At 37.6% G+C, this 21,469-nt stretch overlaps 2 protein-coding genes across 2 annotated transcripts; both read left to right on the top strand.

Moving 5' to 3' along the window:
* The first annotated feature begins 208 nt into the window (after positions 1–208).
* LOC120551639 (extracellular calcium-sensing receptor-like) lies at positions 209–10,019 on the top strand. Its single transcript, XM_039789140.1, has 7 exons — positions 209–312; positions 516–813; positions 936–1,730; positions 1,910–2,137; positions 2,340–2,463; positions 4,770–5,600; positions 9,859–10,019. The coding sequence occupies exons 1-7, from the start codon at positions 224–226 to the stop codon at positions 10,017–10,019; spliced, it is 2,526 nt and encodes an 841-aa protein (XP_039645074.1). The 5' UTR covers positions 209–223.
* Positions 10,020–11,492: 1,473 nt separating this feature from the next.
* LOC120549707 (extracellular calcium-sensing receptor-like) lies at positions 11,493–15,017 on the top strand. The gene is made up of 6 exons (XM_039786803.1): positions 11,493–11,625; positions 11,812–12,106; positions 12,275–13,069; positions 13,210–13,437; positions 13,626–13,749; positions 14,104–15,017. Exons 1-6 carry the CDS (start codon positions 11,537–11,539, stop codon positions 15,015–15,017), a joined length of 2,445 nt encoding a protein of 814 aa, XP_039642737.1. The 5' UTR covers positions 11,493–11,536.
* Positions 15,018–21,469: the final 6,452 nt, after the last annotated feature.

The following is a 21,469-nucleotide window of genomic DNA, read 5'->3' as shown; positions in this document are numbered from 1 at the left end:
AGAAATGTATAAATACCAGTGCAAGCTTTTGATTTACATAAGTGTGATGCCACCCAGTGATTTTGCTCTCTTAGACAGTATAATGTCCACACAAAGGTGGTCAGAGCAGGGTTGGGCACTCTTACAGCTGTTGCTGGTGGCATCTTTCTCTCAGGCTGAGGAGCCGGTGTGCAGGCAGAGAGGGGATCCTGAGAACCCCCAGCTATTTAAGAATGGGGACATTATGTTGGGGGGAATATTCTCTATCCACACCAGCTGGATAAACAGACAGAATACCTACATGCACAAACCACTGCCACTGGAATGCACCAGGTAAGTGTTTTACATATAAATCTATTTAGATTTGAAATATTTAAGTGGAAAGGGGTACAGATACAAAACAGATACAGAGAAGTTATCAAGCTGTTTATACCTAGAGAAATAGTCCCTGTTGTGTGTCCATTTGTTATTCACTGTGCTACTGTTTCACAATATATTGTTTGCAATTCCAATTATTTATAACTGTCCGCATTTAGTTTCAATTTCAGAGATTTACAGTATGCCCAGGCTATGCTCTTTGCCATAGAGGAGATTAATAACAGCACAGAAATACTGCCTGGTATCTCTCTGGGCTATAAGATCTATGATGTCTGTGGCTCCATTACCAGAAGTGTGAGGGTTGCACTGGCCTTGACTAATGGTAATGAAATATTATCTGCACCCTTCGAGGCACCATGTACCAGACCTGCACATGTGCAGGCCATTATGGGAGAAAGCTCTTCCTCACCTTGCATGGCTGTAGCTACTGTCATCGGACCCTTTCTTATCCCAATGGTGGGTAAGAATGGAAAAACATGAAAATATATATGTTAAAATATTGTTTTATTATGTTATGTTGAAAAAAAAAGTTTTATATTTCTATCTTCATATTGTGATATATTTTCTTTTTCTTTTAGATCAGTCACTTTGCTACTTGTGCTTGTCTGAGTGATAAAACCAAGTACCCATCCTTTCTCAGAACAATACCCAGTGACTACTACCAGAGCAGAGCTCTGGCCCAGTTGGTCAAGCACTTTGGTTGGACTTGGGTTGGAGCTATTAGATCAAATGAGGATTATGGCAACAATGGCATGGCCATATTCACAGAAACTGCCCAGCAGCTGGGCATCTGTCTGGAGTACTCTGTATCTTTCTTTAGAACAGATCCACCAGACAAAATACGAAAGATAATTGACATTATCAAGGCTTCCACTTCCAAGGTGATAGTCACTTTTCTCTCCCACATGGATATTGATATAATAATATCTGAGATGTCTAACCACAACTTGACTGGGTACCAGTGGGTAGGCACTGAGGCCTGGATCTCTGATTCCCACACTGCAGTAATGGATAAGAATCACATTCTTGATGGTGCCATAGGCCTGTCCATCCCCAAAGCACATGTCAGTGGCATGAGAGAATTCATGTTGGACGTGAAGCCACTTAATTCATCTAGTAATGAAATGTTTTCAGAGTTTTGGGAGACATTATTTAGCTGTAAGTTCAAACAGTCAAAATCTTCAGCAGGGAACCAGAGAGAATGTACTGGCCATGAAGATCTGACTGGAGTGCAAAATAGCTTCATTGACATGTCGCTCATGCCTTTCTTTAACAATGTCTATAAAGGAGTGTATGCTGTGGCCCACGCACTTCATAATATTCTCAACTGTAACAAAACCTGTAACAAAAAGGTGCAGCTAGATCCATTGACGGTGAGTTGAACACAAACTACTTAAATTATAGTTTTTACAGTAAGTTACATTAACAAGGAAAACGTTTTAAAATGGAAAATAAAATAGTTGCAGTCAGTCTACCATGCTGTTAGCCAATAGGGCTACACAATGTTTTTCAGATAATATAATATAATACATATGGATACATATCTTCTTAGATTTTACAGCACATAAAAATGATTCAGTTCAAAACTAAGGAAGGAGATGAGGTTTCCTTTAATCGAAATGGAGACCCAGCAGCAAAGTATGAAATTATAAACTGGCAGCCAACAGAACATGGCATTGTGGACTTTGTCACAGTTGGTCTTTATGATGCATCTTTACCTGCAGACAAACAGCTGAATCTGCAAAATAAGTCTTTAATTTGGGCACAGAACTCACAACAGGTAAGTTACAATGTGATCACCGTAACTGTTAATTTCTGTGAATTTCAAATTCAAACTTTCAATAAGTTATTAGTTATAGTCATTCTATCATAATGCTTGGTTTTCATACATTAACATTAATAATAGAGGCTTGCAAAGCCAACACCTTGTCAAAGTGAATTCCCATAAAATCTTCTTATAATTGTTTTTTTTTTTCATGCAGGTGCCTTTGTCAGTTTGCAGTGAGAAATGTCCTCCAGGAACTCGCAAGGTTCTCCAGAAAGGAAAGCCTGTGTGCTGCTATGACTGTTTAACATGTGCAGAAGGAGAAATAAGCAACATTACAGGTACAGTAATTTATCTGTTGAAAGTCATAAAAATTATCATTAAAGGGTCAGCTCACTCAAAATACATGGCCATCCTTATACAATCGCTGGTCCCCAATCGTGAATTTCATTTCCATATTAAGCAATATTCAAATTAAAGCTATATGTTTGTCTGTTTTAAGGAAAATGACAACTAGCCTATTGAAGAACAATTAATCACATAACATGTATATATACAAACACATAAGACATTAAAACAGGATTGTTGCGGGACTCAAAATGTTAACTGTACCAGTATTAGACTATGCAGATCAGTTATTAACATTAACTATAAAATCAGAAACCAAAGTTTGTGACTCCTTAAATCCAGAGGTGGGTAGAGTAGCCAAAAATTGTACTCAAGTAAAAGTACTTACTTCAGAATAATATGATTCAAGTCAAATTAAAAAGTAGTCATCCAAATAATTACTTGAGTAAGAGTAAAAAAGTACTTGGTGAAAAAACTACTCAAGTACTGAGTAACTGTTGAGTAACGTCTGGTTTATTTTTAACACAAACATTCAATCAGACAGACAAAAATACAAAATAATCTTTTTTAGGCAAATTATAGCCTAGTTGAGCCAATCAATAAAATAAATTTAAATTAATTAATTAATTACAAAATAGCTTAAATTCAAATAATCCGGTTAAATTCAAATACTTAACACAAATTTCCAAACCTTTTTTTTTACCAGGCTCTGCAGGCAGAACTAGAACAAGGTATGCTAATGTAGCTGCTGTTTGGCACTTTTACTAAGGTAAACATGCTTTCAATATGAGGCCAGAGGCCTGTACTACGAAGCAAGATTTGGTTTTCTGTATCACGAAGGTGGATCACTTGTTACCGGGTTCAATCACCGCGGTAACTCATGCTGGACGCCTAACCTGGTCGGGAGCAGGTTATTTTGGAGACCAGAGATCAACCGGTGTAAATAAGCACCGCCTACTGATCAATCAATACTCGATTGATAACGGCATCACCGTTCTTAGAAGATCAGGCGGAGCTCGGTGCGCAGAGAGAGAGAGAGAGAGAGAGAGAGAGAGAGAGAGAGAGAGGGTGCGCTCATACAAAAAACATTTAGAGACCGACAACCCTGTTAACATTCCCTGATGGGTATATTTATGAAATATATCGATTTTAATGGGAGGGAATTACATATCGGCTATTTGTCGGCTTCTTGAGCTGTGTGTCGCCAATGCACACAGCGGTTTGAATGATGTTTTTTATATTTTTTATTTGCTCTCACGATCGTTTCCACTGCCAGGGTTGCAACTGAAATAATAGGCTAAAGCAACGGCAATTTATGGAAAGCACAAGTGTAATAATGGTCAGATGTTGTGCCTGACTGATGAGGTGATATTGATAAGCGTTGTGATGTAGGCTAGCCTACGCATCTACAGCGTCGCCTATTTTATTTTTTTTGCCAGCTGTCCTCCTGTTTTAGGAAGCAGCGACTGTATTGCGTTTTGTCTATAAAACCGTGTCTGTGTTCTTCATATTTATGTAGAATTATAGTTTGCTCTTCTTATGTAAAATATGTGGCTATTGATCATGTTGTGCAAACATCGCCTCTTTTATGTGAACACGCGCCGCTAGATTGGGAAACCCTGGGTTGATTGAACTAGTTGTTAACCACCGTTATATATGTCAGTGGTCGTGACACAGCTTGCGGGACCGCGGTTGTTAGGTTAGGTGAAGCCGGGTAACTGAAAGAAATCCAGGACATGTTGATCTGGCCTCTGGGGTGTTCCTCCTCATCTGTGTCTGCATTGCCGATGGTTGATTCTGACATTGTCATTTTTGTTTTGCTATGACTGTAAAGCTAACCCGTCCCGCCGTGACGAGACTGCACTACTACGTTTGATTGGTGAAACACAGCCACGTGGTAGAGCCTTTAGCGGAAGTCTCTCTCTCTGTCAAAGCAAAACATTAAAATGAGACGTAGAATACCAAACAATGACACGTAGAATACCAAAGAGGTAAAAAGAAAAGTAACAAGCTCATTGTAGCCTAATGTAGCGCAGTAAGAGTACAGTTTCTTCTTCACAAATCTACTCAAGTAAAAGTAAAAAGTATAGTGATTTAAAACTACTCCTGGAAGTATAATTTTTTCAAAAACTTACTCAAGTAAATGTAACGGAGTAAATGTAACTCGTTACTACCCACCTCTGCTTAAATCTCATATTGCCCTATTTTTCAACTAGCAAATATATGCAAAGAAAATATGTAAGGTTGAGACAAAACAAAAGACAGATGTACTGAGAAAGTCTAATAACTGCTTTTTCAGATTCCATCACCTGTGTGCGATGCCACCCTGAGTTCTGGTCAAATGAGAGAAGAGATGCTTGTGTGAAGAAGGAGGCAGAGTTTCTATCATATGAAGAGATTATGGGAGCGTTGCTCACTGCAGCATCCTTATTTGGAACATGTATCACTGCTGTTGTGGCATTCATTTTCTTCAGATACAGGAAAACTCCTATTGTGAGGGCCAACAACTCTGAGCTGAGCTTCCTGCTTCTTTTCGCCCTCATTCTGTGTTTCCTGTGTTCTCTGACCTTCATAGGCCGGCCCTCTGAGTGGTCCTGCATGCTGCGACACACGGCCTTCGGCATCACCTTTGTCCTCTGTATCTCTTGTGTTCTGGGGAAAACTATAGTGGTGTTGATGGCCTTCAGGGCCACACTTCCAGGTAGTAATGCCATGAAATGGTTTGGGCCTGCACAGCAGAAACTCAGTGTTCTGGGTTTCACTCTTATACAAGTTATCATATGTATCCTCTGGTTAACAATTTCTCCTCCTTTTCCATTTAAGAATCTTAAGATGTTCAAGGATAAAATCATCTTAGAGTGTGCTCTGGGCTCAGCTGTAGGTTTTTGGGCTGTACTTGGGTACATAGGACTTCTGGCCATGTTATGTTTCATTCTTGCTTTTCTGGCCCGGAAACTGCCTGATAATTTTAATGAAGCCAAATTTATCACCTTTAGCATGCTGATATTCTGCGCCGTCTGGATCACTTTTATCCCAGCGTATGTCAGCTCTCCTGGGAAGTTCAGTGTTGCTGTGGAGATATTTGCTATTCTGGCCTCCAGTTTTGGACTGCTCTTTTGTATTTTCATTCCAAAAAAAAAAAAAAAAAATATATGTTTTTTTTTTTACCAAAACCAAAAAAAAAAAAAAAAAAAAAATTATTGGGAAGGGGGTACCAAAATAATTCCTAAACGCTGAAGTAATATGGCGGCAAAGGCTTTTTATGCCATTATAATCATTTGTTAAGTAGACTGTCAAGTAGACATCTATCTTAATTTTATTGAGGACTCCTTTTGTTGTACTACTATAGTATTACTGTAGGATGGGAAAAAAATGCCTGATGCTTCACCAATACTCCACTCCCCACCATTGAGGCTGTCAAGCACAAGCAATGTCACTGTACAGGCCTACTGTCTGGATCCCAAGGTCAAGAACCTACATGTTAAATGCTTGTACTTAAAAGAATACATTTTTCCATTTGTACAATGATGTGCAGTATAAACAAAATGGAAATACAATTAATATATTGTATGAAATATGCATTCTTTTTTTCTTGCTTTTCACAGCCATAAAAAAATTAACTCAATAGTAGTTTTGTATTACAGTACATAACAAAATTGTCGTGCAGTACACATTTGAAAATGTATTTGTCAATGTTAGCTTATGATTCAATGTATCAGAGTTCATGAATTCTTAATTAAAGATAAACACAATAAAAATCCTTAGGCATAGTCTGTCACTCTATGTATCTAGAACCCTACAATTAATTTAAGATAAAGACAAACATATTATGATCTTTTAACAACACAGACTAATTCAGAGAATATCATGGAGCTATAGAAGTGTCTATACTTTGTTGGCTCATGTTCAGTCCTTTTCCAGTTTTCACAATTACAATATATTAAATATCTAACAAGTGGCACTGATGAACAGCCAAAATGTAAGCATGCTAACATGCAAAAGTAAAAGCAGCTAAAAAAAAAAAGCAGTTGGGGTTAAATGTTTTTTTGCATCTATGTTAAACCAGTAAGTGTAAGCATGGTAAAGTAATACAAACTCAAAAGTACATGAGGTATACTCCCGAGGCTCATTAAAATACAGCTTAAAGTGCTGTAATTTTAAGGCCAACAATTGACATTTGAAACAATGCAGTTGCAAACACAGAAACAAACAGTGATCAGACATCTTAATTTTACTAATGTGGGCTAATTTGTTTCCCCGAATATATCTGTACTGGCCAGTAAGATTTAACCGTGTTAATGATAAAATCTGTAAATGTGAAAACAATATATTACTACTATATGTGTATGGTAATATGTGTTTTACACAATCCTCCAATGCATCCATACAGTCAAATACGGATACATGATTTTTGCACATGTACATTTATTTTTCTTATTATTATTTGACCCTACATGTCACATCATTCTTATGGATCAAAATAAACATTTCAACACGACTGATTTACCATGTGATATTTAATTTGGTGTTATTGTTATTTTTCAGTCAAAGAAATGTTCACTAGTCAGCTGATATACCTTTAAGGCCCTCTTTAATTAAAAACAAATTGTTGTTAGATGCTTGTTAGTTTATGAAACACTTTAGACCTCTCCAGAGATTGTGTCTTTTGGGGGCTGATTTAGTTGGAGCACATGTGGTGAAGTGCATGTGCGTCATGCATACCGACTTAATCCTCAGACTCTTCCCACTTACAAGCGGTCTAACAAACTAAAAAACTCCCTCTAGAGTTCACAGTGTCTCCAACGTGCCTCCACTCCTGTCCTCTCAGCTCACACTGGAAACTTCCCATCAGGGCTGTTGCATCATGATCCCCTCAAGACTGTGCCCTGGAGCATTTGACCATGATGCTGCCTTTTAAACTTAACAAACTTCAATAATGCATTAAAGAAAGAAAGAAATTAAATCAAAAATTTCTATGCCTTTGTTTTTAAAATGTGGGAATGGAGATCAACTCTTAATGTGATATGCTGAATGGTTGACGGAAAACCATGTCAGATCAATTCATAAAATAGATAACACAGTTTAGTTTTGACAATAACTTGCCAATATATGTTATGAAATATTTTAAAATGTTTTAGTCATATGATTTGAACCAAGCGATCAAAGAAGGTGACAATTATTAATAAGATATCTTTTCTGGATCTACACAATTGTACTTCCATTCTGAAATAAAATATACAGTTTTTTGATAGAAAGGACCCAACACTGTGGCCTTTGCCTCTTCTCCCCTTGTTCCTTTTTTCCGTGTCTATCTATTCTATCTACATGACCAACTCGTTCTCATTCCCAGCTAATCAAATATGACAGCTTGATCAGTGGCCCTCATGGTGGGTGGGTCAAAACAAACACAGGACTTTCACCCAGGAAACCGCTTTCAGTGTCCTGTGTGAAACCAAAAGTTAAAGTTGACTTATTTTAAAATAACGTCAAATAACATACTTATTTTAACCCAAACCACAATCTATCTATCTATCTGCATGACATGGCCAAAATTATGTTTACCCAAACATCCTGTACCACTGTTGAACATATCGCTCCAAAATCATGGGCACGTTATCCCTTGTGTTGTCTTCCCGTCAACCGTGAAAAAAAACACTTTTTATTCGACGTTTTGACGCCTTTTTTCACAGTTTGTTTTGGCTTTTTCCAACGTTTTAAATTGTTACATTTTTCTTCTTGTTACCTCTACACATTTTCAGCCATTATTTCTGCGTCACATATTTTCTGATATAAAACAAAAATTGAAAACGGGTCAATTTGACCCAATGTCAACACAAGGGTGAAGTAGCTACAACACTCTTCTGTGAAGACTTCAGGGATTTCCTCCCATTCAGTCAGATTTATTAGAATAGTTGGTCACTGATGTTGGGCAATATGGCCTGGCTCTGTGTTACAACAAAACTAAAAGTTGAAACCAATGTTTTCTGACGGGGTTGAGGCCAGGACTATGTGCAGGCCACTCAGATTCGTAAATGCCAACCTCCCATTTTCATAGATGTGGCTTTATGCAGGACAACATTGCCATGTTAAAAGAAGGAATGCCCTTCATCTATAAAACAAGTAAATAAAGTTAAGCTTCTAGGACTACGGCTTGATAGTGCATTGTCATGGTCAGATTACATTGACTATATAGTTACTAAGATGGGCAGAGCAGTAGCCACCACAAGGAAATGCTCACCATTTCTATACTCTTCTTTACTAAGGCAAATTGTTTGCTCTTTAGTTCTCTGACACTTGGATTATTTCTCCGTAATCTGGTCATCTGCTTCAAAAACCCTACTTAGAAAACTTCAAGTAGCACAAAACAAAGCAGTTAGACTTGTTCTGACGTGCAATTCTAGGTCCAATGTTGTTAAAATGCATGAACGTCTTAAATGGTTGAGTGTTGAAAACAGACTATTGGCCAATGTGCTTACTTTGTTGCACTCTGTTTTTCAAACTCAGACACCATCATTTATTTTTGATAGCATAATTTACAGTTCAGATATCCATACTTATTTAACAGGGGAGCCAGTAGGGGGCAGATGACTTTACCTTTACCAAAATCCAATAACTTGGAAAAAACTGTCATTTATAGAGCAAGTTCTTTGTGGAATAAAATCCCAAGTAACATTCGTTTTATTACAGGAAAGCTATATCTTAAAAAGAAAGTCAAATCTTACCTTCATTTAAATTATTTATCATGAGGTTTCTGATTGTGTGGGGAAAAAAATATCAGATTTTCGTCTATTTGAATGTGAGCTACCTTAATGTTTGCCATGTAACATACTGTAATATATAACTTCGTTTTCAAGATATTTCTCTATTTGCTTGGTTTGTTATTGTTTTCATTCAATTTTGATTGTAATTTTTCTTTTTGTTATTTAGTTTTGTAATCAGATATTTTGGTATTTATTTTTTTAATTTTCTTTTTTATTTACAGTATGTGTTGAAATATATATATATATATATATATATATATATATATATATATATATATATATATATATATATATATATATATATATATATATGAAATGTTTTAATATTTTCTGATTAAATATTGTTTTGGATCCCAGGAAGACTAGCTGGTTGTCTAGGCGTCAGCTAATGGGGATCCTTATAATAAATACAAATACAAAATACAAACTGATGCCACAAAGTTGTAAGTATATTTTTGGCTAAAGCAAAGTGATTGCTAGCAGGGCTACTAGTTACTAGTACATTGTATGGTACTACTGCAGTTACCAAGGGGTTCATGGAAAGATTGTGGTGAACCTCAGATAATAAAAAAAAAAAAAAGAAAATTGGATAAGGCTCCCATAAAAAGCACAAATGTGATATTTCAGAGAAAAGCACCAAAGAGACGGGTGGCCTGGACAGTGTAGATCGGTACAGCGGGAAAAGCTCACGCGAGCAGCCTAAAGAGTACAGAGTAGCAGAAACACGACTGATGAAAAATGGCAAGGTGAAACCTGACATCAAGGTGGCTCCTCAACAGGTCCATTGAAGGCTCATAAGGTTCAGGAGATACAGAATAGAGGCAGGCAGGTGGTGAGCTAGCCGGCTCAGGACAGGCAGGGCAGAAGGCGTGGTTACCGAGGCCATTGGCTTTCTGTGCCTCCGCTGCCCAGTGCGAAAAACCACCAGACAAAAACCTCTGCCATCCAATCGGCCATCCCCGGCAATGTCCTGCCAGATCTTCCAGATCTTCAGGCAGACCGGGTTGCAGGCTGGAGCTAGCAGCCCTGGGTGCAGGCTGGAGATCACTTAAGGTGCAGAGGAGGCTGCAGTGATGGGTTCAGAAGAAAAACACTGCAAAACACTGCCACCTGATAAATACCACAAATTTAGAGTTTGTGTTTCCAGAAGCAGCGAGGGACTTCAAGAAGCCTTGGTCAACATTTAGAAAAAGTTCCTTGGTAATTCTAAACTCATGCCAAGAAAATGGCAGGCAGGGATGGTGACTGTCTGCTTGGTCCATGTTGGCCAGATTGTACTTTTAAGCAAGTGAGTACAAGGCAACAAGGGAAGGACCTAAATGAAGATAGCACAGGGAGATATGAAGACTTAAGTGACTGTGTTACAAAATACAGGCAGGCTCGAACAGTCAGATATGGTTTCAGGAACATGTACGGGTTCAGTTTCAGGTACATATGGCTGAAAAGCAAGGTCAGTTGACTGGGACAGTCGGGATGGTCTGAGTGCATCTATTGGATGGATGGAGAAGGGCAATGCATTGTCAATTTTGCTGAATTTTTTAAAGCTTAAATGAAACATAAGATGAATATCATCTGGAGATACCTTTAAAGTGGCATATTGTCAGTTTAAGGGGATGCATATAAAAGGCAAACAGAATCTGACCAAGGACTGAACCTTGGGAACACCAAACAAATTAGATTAGATCAGATTAGGAGGCTTAGTTGCCAAAAGCAACTGACAAACTTCCATCAGAAAGATAAAAGGAGAACCACTGCAGGGCTGACCAAGAGATACAAGCCCACTGCCTGAGTATGTTAATTAGAATTCTATGGTCCACAGTGTCAAAAGCTGCACTGAGATCCAGCAGTACCAAAGCACTCTCCTGTATAACCATGGATCAAGATATCATTAGAGCCTATGGCAATGGCTATGAAAAGAAACTTGGAAATAGGCCTGTAACTTTGGTGGAGAGCAGGTTTGAGATTTTATTTTTAAACTGCCATGTTTGCAAAGGCCCAAAACCCTCTTGCTGCTTGGGCACCTCCTCCCCCCTACAGAGATAAAACATCACTGCTCTAGCATTATTTCCCATGCTGCTTCAAAATGTACAAATACCAGTGCAAGTTTTGGATTTACATTACGGTACATGTGATGCCACCCAGTGGTTTATTTCTAGACAGTATGCCATCCACACAGAGATGGCCAGAGCAGGGCTGGGCACTCTTACAGCTGTTGCTGGTGGCATCTTTCTCTCAGGCTGAGGAGCCGGTGTGCAGGCAGAGAGGGGATCCTGAGAACCCCCAGCTATCTAAGAATGGGGACATTATGTTGGGGGGAATCTACTCTTTCCACACCAGCTGGAAAGACAGACAGGACACCTACAGGCAAAAACCCCTGCCACTGGAATGCACCAGGTAAATTATACAGTATGAATATATTTAGATTTAAAATGTATACAGAAGAAAGTCAAACTTTGAAACTAAGAAATATTCCTTGTTTTTTTCTATTAATACCATCAAATACTTTAATTTACTATGCTATTGTTTCTATGTCATTTACACATTTCAACAATTATTATTAATATAACTGTGTGCATCCAGTTTGAATTTCAGAGGTTTCCAGTTTGCCCAGGCTATGCTCTTTGCCATAGAGGAGATTAATAACAGCACAGAAATACTGCCTGGTATCTCTCTGGGCTATAAGATCTATGATTCCTGTGCCTCAATTGCCAGAAGTGTGAGGGTTGCACTGGCCTTGGCTAATGGTAATGAGATATTGTCTGCACTCTCCGAGGCACCATGTAGAACTGCCCAATTGCAAGCCATTATGGGAGAGACCTCTTCCTCTCCTTGCATGGCTGTAGCTACTGTCATTGGACCCTTTCATATTCCAATGGTGGGTAAGATTGGAAAAAATGTAATTATATTTGTGAAAAAATATTATTATTATTATTCAATTCAGCTGGTCATAGCAAAAGGGGATTTAAAATAATTGTATTTGCTGTACAAATGTTTCATATTTTGCATCTCTATCTTAGAATCTTTTTCTTTCTTTTTCTTTTAGATCAGCCACTTTGCTACTTGTGCTTGTCTGAGTGATAAAACCAAGTACCCATCCTTTCTCAGAACAATACCCAGTGACTACTACCAGAGCAGAGCCCTGGCCCAGTTGGTGTGGCACTTTGGTTGGACTTGGGTTGGAGCTATTAGAACAAATGATGATTATGGCAACAATGGCATGGCCATATTCACAGAAGCTTCCCAGCATCTGGGCATCTGTCTGGAGTATTCTGTAGCTTTCTTTAGAACAGATCCACCAGACAAAATACAAAAGATCATTGACATTATCAAGGCTTCCACTTCCAAGGTGATTGTCGCTTTCCTCTCCCATAAGGATATGGATGTGCTAATACACGACTTGTCCGACCACAACCTGACTGGGTACCAGTGGGTAGGCAGTGAGAGCTGGATCTTTGATTCCCAAATTGCAGCCATGGATAGGCATCACATTCTGGATGGTGCCATAGGCCTGTCCATCCCCAAAGCACATGTCAGTGGCATGAGAGAGTTTATGATGGATGTGAAGCCGCTCAATTCATCTAGTAATGAAATGTTTCCAGAGTTTTGGGAGACATTATTTAACTGTAAATTCAAACAGTCAAAATCTTCAGCAGGGAATCAGAGAGAATGTACTGGCCATGAAGATCTGACTGGAGTGCAAAATAGCTTCACTGATATGTCGCTCATGCCTATCTTTAACAATGTCTATAAAGGAGTGTATGCTGTGGCCCACGCACTTCATAATATTCTCAGCTGTAACAAAACATGTGACAACAAGGTGCAGCTAGATCCATTCATGGTGAGTAGAACACCAACATTTCATATACTGTAGTTTCAAATTTTGAAAAATAAATGATTGTCATTTGTTTATCATGCTATTGAGCCAATAGGCCTACATCTTTGTCAGATAATGATACATATGAATACATGTCTTCTTAGATTTTACAGCACATAAAAAAGATTAAGTTCAAAACTAAGGAAGGAGATGAGGTTTACTTTAATGAGAATGGAGACCCAGCAGCAAAGTATGAAATTATAAACTGGCAGCCAACAGAACATGGCATTGTGGACTTTGTCACAATTGGTCTTCATGATGCATCTCTACCTGCAGACAAACAGCTGAATCTGCAAAATAAGTCTTTAATTTGGGCACAGAACTCACAACAGGTAAGCTACAATGTGATCATGGTAATTGTTAACAGTTTATGTCAATTGCTACAGTTGTATTAAGTTATTAGTAATCGTTATTGTATCATAATGCTTGGTTTTCATGCAATAAATTAATAATAGAGGCTTGCAAAGATAACACCTTGTGAATACCTATATATTTTCTCATAGTTGTTTTGTTCATGCAGGTGCCTTTGTCAGTTTGCAGTGAGAAATGTCCTCCAGGAACTCGCAAGGTTCTCCAGAAAGGAAAGCCTGTCTGCTGCTATGACTGTTTAACATGTGCAGAGGGAGAAATGAGCAACATTACAGGTGTAGTAATATTGGTAAAAGGTCATAAAAAGGTCATTGGGTCAGCTCATTCAAATTACATTCAGTGGCATCTGATGATGCAGATAGTTTTGGACTCAGCTTATGAGGTTTGACATCTCTTTCTCTCTCTGAAAGTGCAATAAATGCATTGAGAGTGGATGAAAATGTGTTTGTGCAGCAGCCCTGAAAAATCTAAATAATTCATGATGATACCATGCTGAACATGTAGAACTGTCATAAGGCTATCCAGTTATTATCTGGTAACTATGTAGTGTCTGTTTTGTAACAAGAGACAAAACAAAAGACAAATGTATTGAGCAAGTCTAATAACTGCTTTAATATTTTTTTTTTCAGATTCCATCACCTGTGTGCGATGCCACCCTGAGTTCTGGTCAAATGAGAGAAGAGATGCTTGTGTGAAGAAGGAGGCAGAGTTTCTATCATATGAAGAGATTATGGGAGCGCTGCTCACTGCAGCATCCTTATCTGGAACATGCATCACTGCTGTTGTGGCATTCATTTTCTTCAGATACAGGAAAACTCCTATTGTCAGGGCCAACAACTCTGAGCTCAGCTTCCTGCTGCTCTTCTCCTTGACTCTGTGTTTCCTGTGTTCTCTGACCTTCATAGGCCGGCCCTCTGAGTGGTCCTGCAAGCTGCGACACACGGCATTCGGCATCACCTTTGTTCTCTGTATCTCTTGTGTTCTGGGGAAAACTATAGTGGTGTTAATGGCCTTCAGGGCCACACTTCCAGGTAGTAATGTCATGAAATGGTTTGGGCCTACACAGCAGAAACTCAGTGTTCTGGGTTTCACTCTTATACAAGTTATCATATGTATCCTCTGGTTAACAATTTCTCCGCCTTTTCCATTTAATAATTTTGATGAATCTAAGGACAAAATCATCTTAGAGTGTGCTCTGGGCTCAGCTATAGGTTTTTGGGCTGTACTTGGGTACATAGGACTTCTGGCCATGTTATGTTTTATTCTTGCTTTTCTGGCTCGAAAACTGCCTGATAATTTTAATGAAGCCAAATTTATCACCTTTAGCATGCTGATATTCTGCGCCGTCTGGATCACTTTTATCCCAGCGTATGTCAGCTCTCCTGGGAAGTTCAGTGTTGCTGTGGAGATATTTGCTATTCTGGCCTCCAGTTTTGGACTGCTCTTTTGTATTTTTATTCCAAAATGTTATATTATCTTAATAAAACCAGAGAAGAATACAAAAAAGAATATAATGGGGAAAGGGGTACCAAAATCATTCTGAAACCCTAAAATAATATGCTGGCAAGGCTTTTTGTGCTATTATGATCAGGCTGTTAAGTATCTATCTTCATTTATTAAGAACTCCTTTTGTTGTTCTACTGTAGTATTACTGTAATTTGGCAAAGAAAATGCCTGATGCATCACCGATACTCAACTGTCAATCACAAGAAATGTCTGTGGATGGTGCACAATTATCAAACCTGTAATGCGGAAGCTATGTTTAAATGTAATTGGTTCCTCCACGTTAAATGCTTGAATAACTTAAACAAATACATTTTCCATTTGTACAATATGTACTGTATCAATATATGTATCTGAAGTGTGCACCTTTGTCTTGCTTTTCACAACATTGACAACATATTCATGATCTCATTAGCGTATTTACATTACAGTACAAAACACAATTGTGTAGTACACGTTTCAGAATGTATCAGTCAGTGTTGACTATGATTTAACGTTTCAGCAAATAATGACTTCTTAATTAAACATAAACATAATTAAAACACTAAAGCATAGTCTGTCACTCTCATTTATGTGGAACCTTATAATTTATCTAAGATAAAGACAGACAGTTTCCTATCTTTAACAACACAGTGAGTCATACAAGCTTCTTTAATTTGTTGTCTTATGCTCAGTCCTGTCATGCAGGTGAGTACAAGGCAACACAGAAAGGACATATCAACATACTATATGTACGTACTAAATACGTTTTATTTGAATACATTTTCACAGTTACAATGTATTTAATTTCCAGCAGTTGGCAGTAAAAAACAGCACAGATGTTAGCATGCTAACATGCAAAAGTATCAGCAGCATGTTGGGGTTAAATGTTTTTTTTTGCATGCATGTTAATGAATAAGTGTAAGCATGGTGATACAAAATAAAAGCACATGAAGTACTCCCGAGGCTCATTAAAATACAATTTAAACTGCTGTAATTTTCAGTCCCCTCAAATAAAGCCCTTAGTATGTATTAAAATGGCTTGAAGTTGCTGCTGTAGACAATTAAGGCAGACAATTGACATTTCAAACAATGCAATTGCAAATAAAGACAAAAACATTGATCAGACATCTTATTTTTACTAATGTGAGCTAATTTTCAAATATATATATTGAAATATATCTGGCCAGTAAGATTTAACTGTGTAAAAAATAGAATCTTTAAATGTGTAAAAAATAGAATCTTTAAATGTGTAAAAAATAGAATCTTTAAATGTGTAAAAAATAGAATCTTTAAATGTGAAAACAATATATTACTATTATGTGTGTATGGTAATTAGTGCTGTCAACGTGTTACTAACGGCATTAACGCAAACCCATTTTAACGGCGTCGATTTTTTTATCGCAAGATTAACATTCTTTTTGGACTAGCAAACTTTGTAGGTTTTTTCACATGCTGTTGCAACAACTAGTAACGTTAGAAAAACTACAACACCACACCGGATCTAGCTAGTTCGGAAAGAAAACAACAGGCACGCCACACACATTTGTTTGGGCTCGCGAGCCGTCCAAAGAGTAGTAGGCTAACGTTACGTTTTGAGGGGATGGCGAGCATGAGACACCGAAATGGATGCCAATAAGATTCTGAATGGAAATTTTACTTTTCAAAAGTTGCCAAATGGTTCCATTGACAAGACCAAAGTGATCTGTGTGTTTTGTCATTGTGAATTGAGTTATCATCGCAGCATGTCCAGTCTGAAATACCACTTGATGGCCAAGCACACAGCTGATACGAATTCTGCTGCTCCGACGCAAAGCCAGGCGACAATCGAACTTTTCTCCATGTTGATATTAGCAAAAATGAGAAAAATAAATGGGATAAAAAGAAATCTAGCGTGACATTTAGAGATGACACGATATTGACTATGATTTTACTGCATTAATCATTAAATATTTTAATCGTTTGACAGCACTAATGGTAATATGTGTTTTACACAATGATCCCTCCTATGCATAAAATACTGTTAAGTGATTTTGGCCAATATACATTTATTTTTATACATGTCACATAATTTTTACAGAACTCTGCATTTGGATAAGGGAATTAAAGTTACACGTTTGACAACTGATCCAAATAAACAATGCCAACAACATGCCTGATTTAGCAAAGCATTGGACCATGTTATATTTAATATGGTGTTATTGTTATTTTTTTCATCAAAGACATGTTTGTTAGTCAGCTGATATGCCTCATAGGCTCTGTTTAATTAAAAACAAATTGTTGTTAGATGCTTGTTAGTTTATGAAACAATTTAGACCTCTCCAGAGGGCCTTTTGGGAGCTGATTTAATAGGAACACATGTGGTGAAGTGCTAGTGCCTCAGGCCTGACCGACTTACACCTCAGGCTCTTCCCACTTACAAGCGGTCTAACAAACTAACAAACTCCCTCTAGAGTTCAAAGTGTCTCTCCAGCCTGCCTCCACACCTTTCCTCTACGCTCACACTGGAAACTTCCCGCCGTCAGGGCTGTTGCATCATGATCCCCTTGGAGAATTTGAGGCTTTTGTTGAGACTGTGCCCTGCAGCATTTGACCATGATGCTGCCTTTCAGACTAATAAACTTCAATAATGAATTAAAGAAAGAAAGACATTCACTGTAAACCCAGATGTAGTTGTAATTAAACTTTTCAGTGGGCACTACTTATTCTTTCATGTTTTGTTAAAAAACAGATTCATTACTAAATCCCATTAGTTGTTTGTAATAATCAGCTTAAGTACGCAGTGCACAGATCATATTAAGCATATATAACTAATGATCTTAAAGTGCTCATATTATGCTCATTTTCAGGTTCATAATTGGATTTTGAGGTTGTACCAGAATAGGTTTATGTGGTTTAATTTTCAGAAAACACCATATATTTTTTGTACTGCACATTGCTGCAGTTCCTCTTTTCACCCTGTGTGTTGAGCTCTCTGTTTTAGCTACAGAGTGAGGCATCACCTTCTGTTCCATCTTTGTTGGGAGTCGCACATGCACAGTAAGTATTGCTAGCTTGTCAGTTGCAGAGTATGAGGGAGTGCCACGCTAGCAGCTAGGCGAGCATTATAACGTGTGTTACAAAGTGACGCACGTTCGTCACGGAAGTAAATGCTGGACTACAACAGAGCTGTTTGGAGCAGTTTGTGAACAGTGTTTTCTCAGATATATAACACAATAAAGGAAAAGGAAAAAGCCAAAAAGCATAATATGAGCACTTTAAGTTTTTGTATGGGAGGGGCAGGGTCATTTGAACTGTTAATGCAAACTGCGCTGAAGCGATGCAAAGGCTCATGGGAAAAGAAATATATGTTCTAAACCGTTTCTGTCATAGTTAAAAAAGTGTGTTTTATTAATGTTTTGGGTGTGCATTTATGTTTATAACTGGGTTTTAGTTTTGTGTGGTTGATTTATTGTTCATCTTTTTCTACATTTACTGTTGCACCATGACCGAGACCCGGGTGGGAACTGATGGCTCTTGGGCAGTGAGAAACATGTCAGAGGTATACAATTTGGAAATAAGTAACTCTGATTCATGGGTCAAACTTTCCACGCAGTGTACTGGAAAAGTGTATTGATATGTTTGTGATTTTTTTTTATTTTAGCCACAGATGAATATAATGCATTGTTCTTGAAATTAGGTTGTTATAAAGGAAATTAAACAATATCTATAAGAACAAAGTAATTTGTTAGTAGTGATAAGTAGCCCAATGTTTTATATTTGTTATGTTTCTCTGCGTGTTTAAAGCTATAGTGCGTAGTTGCAACAAAACTATCGACGCATATCTCAATTACTCAAAAATGTATATAGGCCTAATGAAACATTTAACAATGTTTTAGTGATATGATTTAAACTAAGCTGTCAAAATAAGTGAATATTGGTAGTTAAATAGGTATTAAGATATATTTTCAGGAGCAACACAATTCTACTTCCATTCTGAAATAGCAGATATTGCATACAGGGATGACTAATACTAATGAATACTGTAGTCACAATTAAAAAGCATCGTTTATCATGCGGGTCAGAACAATGGCTGATCTCACATCAAGAAAATGAAAAGAAGAACAATAGAAAGAAAGGACCCAACACTGTGGCCTTTGCCTCTTCTCCCCTTCAGTGTCCTGTGTGACACCAAAAGTTCATGTTGATTTGTTTTAAAATTACGTCAAATAAAAACCGAAAAATACCCTGCACATTGAAAAATTATGCCAAAGTACCTAGGGTACCCAGACTATTAAAAATGTGAGGCCAAGGGGTCATGACCAAGCTCTCATATGTGATGAGTTGGGAGTGAGAATGTGTTGACATGACATGGCCAAAAATATGCGGTACCCAAACATTACATTCCTTTATGTCTGTTGAACATCTCTTTTTTCAAAACATGGGATTCAACATATACAAGGACTAAAAAATGGCGTCTTTCAGTATATGTATTATCCATGAACCCTCTTATTTACAAGAACACACCTAAGTGAATTGTAACACCTTACCACCACAATTTGATTGACAGTGCGTGCAAACTCTGGATAAGATAATCTAATAGTTAACATTGTGAAGACATATTTGTCACCACAATGTGATTAATACAAGTAGTTAATACAGGCACACACACACCATTGCACACCAATCTTAGCTCTGTAAACTATGAAGCATAGCCATAGCTTGGACAATGTTGCCCTCTCCTGGCAATATTATGCAATTGCTGAAAAGCTGTTGATGCTGCTGTTGATGATAACCCTGATGTATATTACTGGATTATTATTATTATATTATTATTATTACTATTATTAATAATAATAATAATAATAATGAAAAGTAGAATGAACTGTTTATGAAGTGATTTTGCCAACATGTTGAAAGCACAATTAATACAACAAAGTAATACAATGAAAAGAGACAGATATAAATATGATTATAAATGCATACTAATGCAAAATAAGAGATACGTAAGTCAGTATAAACATTGAAATGTACTTATATGTAAGATAGGTTATATTAAACCTAAAGAAATGGGATATGGAACATTACAGGGCAATCAAAATTGAAATATAAAAGGATAAGACTGTGTGGTATGACCAGAAAACCAACCTGTGTACTATGGGATGGAGTGTTGTCCTTTAACAAAAAGATAGGTGGTCGAGGCTCTATGTATGTGTATATATATATATATATATATATATATATATATATATATATATATATATATATATATATATATATATATATATATATATATATATACTGTATATGTAGGATTGTATGTGACAAATAATATTTCTTCTTCTTAACCCCAATGAGATTGAATGTTATCTAGTAGACATTAGAGTTACAACTCAGTGAACAAAGCTGAAAAATTCTGTGAGTGATTGTTGGAGAGCAGGCCAAGAGGCATTAGGGGTCTCCATAGGGGTCTCCCAATCGAAACACAGAAATGTTTTGATGATGTTGTAAAGTTGCGTATGATCGTGGGAGGTGAGTTGTCAACCACCATTGCCTTATGTATCTGTTAACCAACGAGTAGCGTATATCCACGATGTTCCACTTCCGGGATTGCTCCATTGCCATTGAAATTTTTTGCCGGATTTCACTCTTTTCAGGCAGATGTCCGTTAACTTCCGTTTTGTTTGTGATGGAATTTTAAACTCTGGTGGATTTATGAGGACTATGGTTAACTGCTCCTCAGATCTCTGCAGGGTAAATCCAGACAGTTAGCTAGACTATCTGTCCAGTCTGAGTTTTCTGTTGCACGACTAAAACAACCTTTGAATGTACATGTTCCACCAAAACAAGTTCCTTCCCGAGGCTATTTTGCAGAGGCACCGCGGCTTTTCCTGGTGCTTAGCATCACCCATGATGATTGTGATTGGTTTAAAGAAATGGCAATAAACCAGAGCATGTTTTTCTCCCGTCCCAGAATGATGTGTGGACTAGCCAGACCTTCCTTTGCAGTGCTGTGGAGGAAGGTCTAGCAAAGCGAGACTATCCAACGAGTTAATGTATTAAAATTGTATTCACGTTACGTTTAGTAACACTTTTTTATGATTAACACTTCTTTTTTTTTAAAAACAAAACACAAAACATAGAACTCACAACATGAACCCATCACCTCCCTGTCTGACACCCCCCCCCCCCTTTATTGACAGGACAGCTGAAGAAATGAAAGGGGAGAGAGAGGGGAAATGACAAGCAGCAAAGATCCCCAGGTTGGAGGCAAACCCGGGCCCGCTGTGTTGAGGAGTAAACCTCTATATATGGGCACCCACTCTACCAACTGAGCTATTTCGCATTTTTTTGTGTAATAACTCAATCTAGCAAACCGTTTGTATGACATTTTTTTATCTCACAAGCCAATTCTTGTCATGTCATTCTAATGAAATAGCCACAGTTTTTCCCATATAATTAATTAGATTCTATTTGTGGTGGTAGTTGACCGGTTAGCAAGCAAGCAACTTAACATTAGCCAACAGCTAAAAC

Source organism: Perca fluviatilis, chromosome 2, assembly GCF_010015445.1.
Source record: "Perca fluviatilis chromosome 2, GENO_Pfluv_1.0, whole genome shotgun sequence".
NCBI classification, from domain to species: domain Eukaryota; kingdom Metazoa; phylum Chordata; class Actinopteri; order Perciformes; family Percidae; genus Perca; species Perca fluviatilis.
The sequence above is the reverse complement of the archived record's forward strand: the minus strand, read 5'-3'. Positions and strand labels throughout refer to the sequence as shown.

Excerpts from the sequence above, each read along its gene's own strand:
- LOC120549707 (XM_039786803.1), top strand. The coding sequence starts at position 11,537 with ATGTTGGGGGGAATCTACTCTTTCCACACCAGCTGGAAAGACAGACAG. Across the intron at positions 11,626-11,811 it reads CTGCCACTGGAATGCACCAG|TTTGAATTTCAGAGGTTTCC; the intron begins GTAAATTATACA and ends GTGTGCATCCAG. Across the intron at positions 13,070-13,209 it reads TGCAGCTAGATCCATTCATG|ATTTTACAGCACATAAAAAA; the intron begins GTGAGTAGAACA and ends ATGTCTTCTTAG.
- LOC120551639 (XM_039789140.1), top strand. The coding sequence starts at position 224 with ATGTTGGGGGGAATATTCTCTATCCACACCAGCTGGATAAACAGACAG. Across the intron at positions 313-515 it reads CTGCCACTGGAATGCACCAG|TTTCAATTTCAGAGATTTAC; the intron begins GTAAGTGTTTTA and ends GTCCGCATTTAG. Across the intron at positions 814-935 it reads GACCCTTTCTTATCCCAATG|ATCAGTCACTTTGCTACTTG; the intron begins GTGGGTAAGAAT and ends TTTTTCTTTTAG.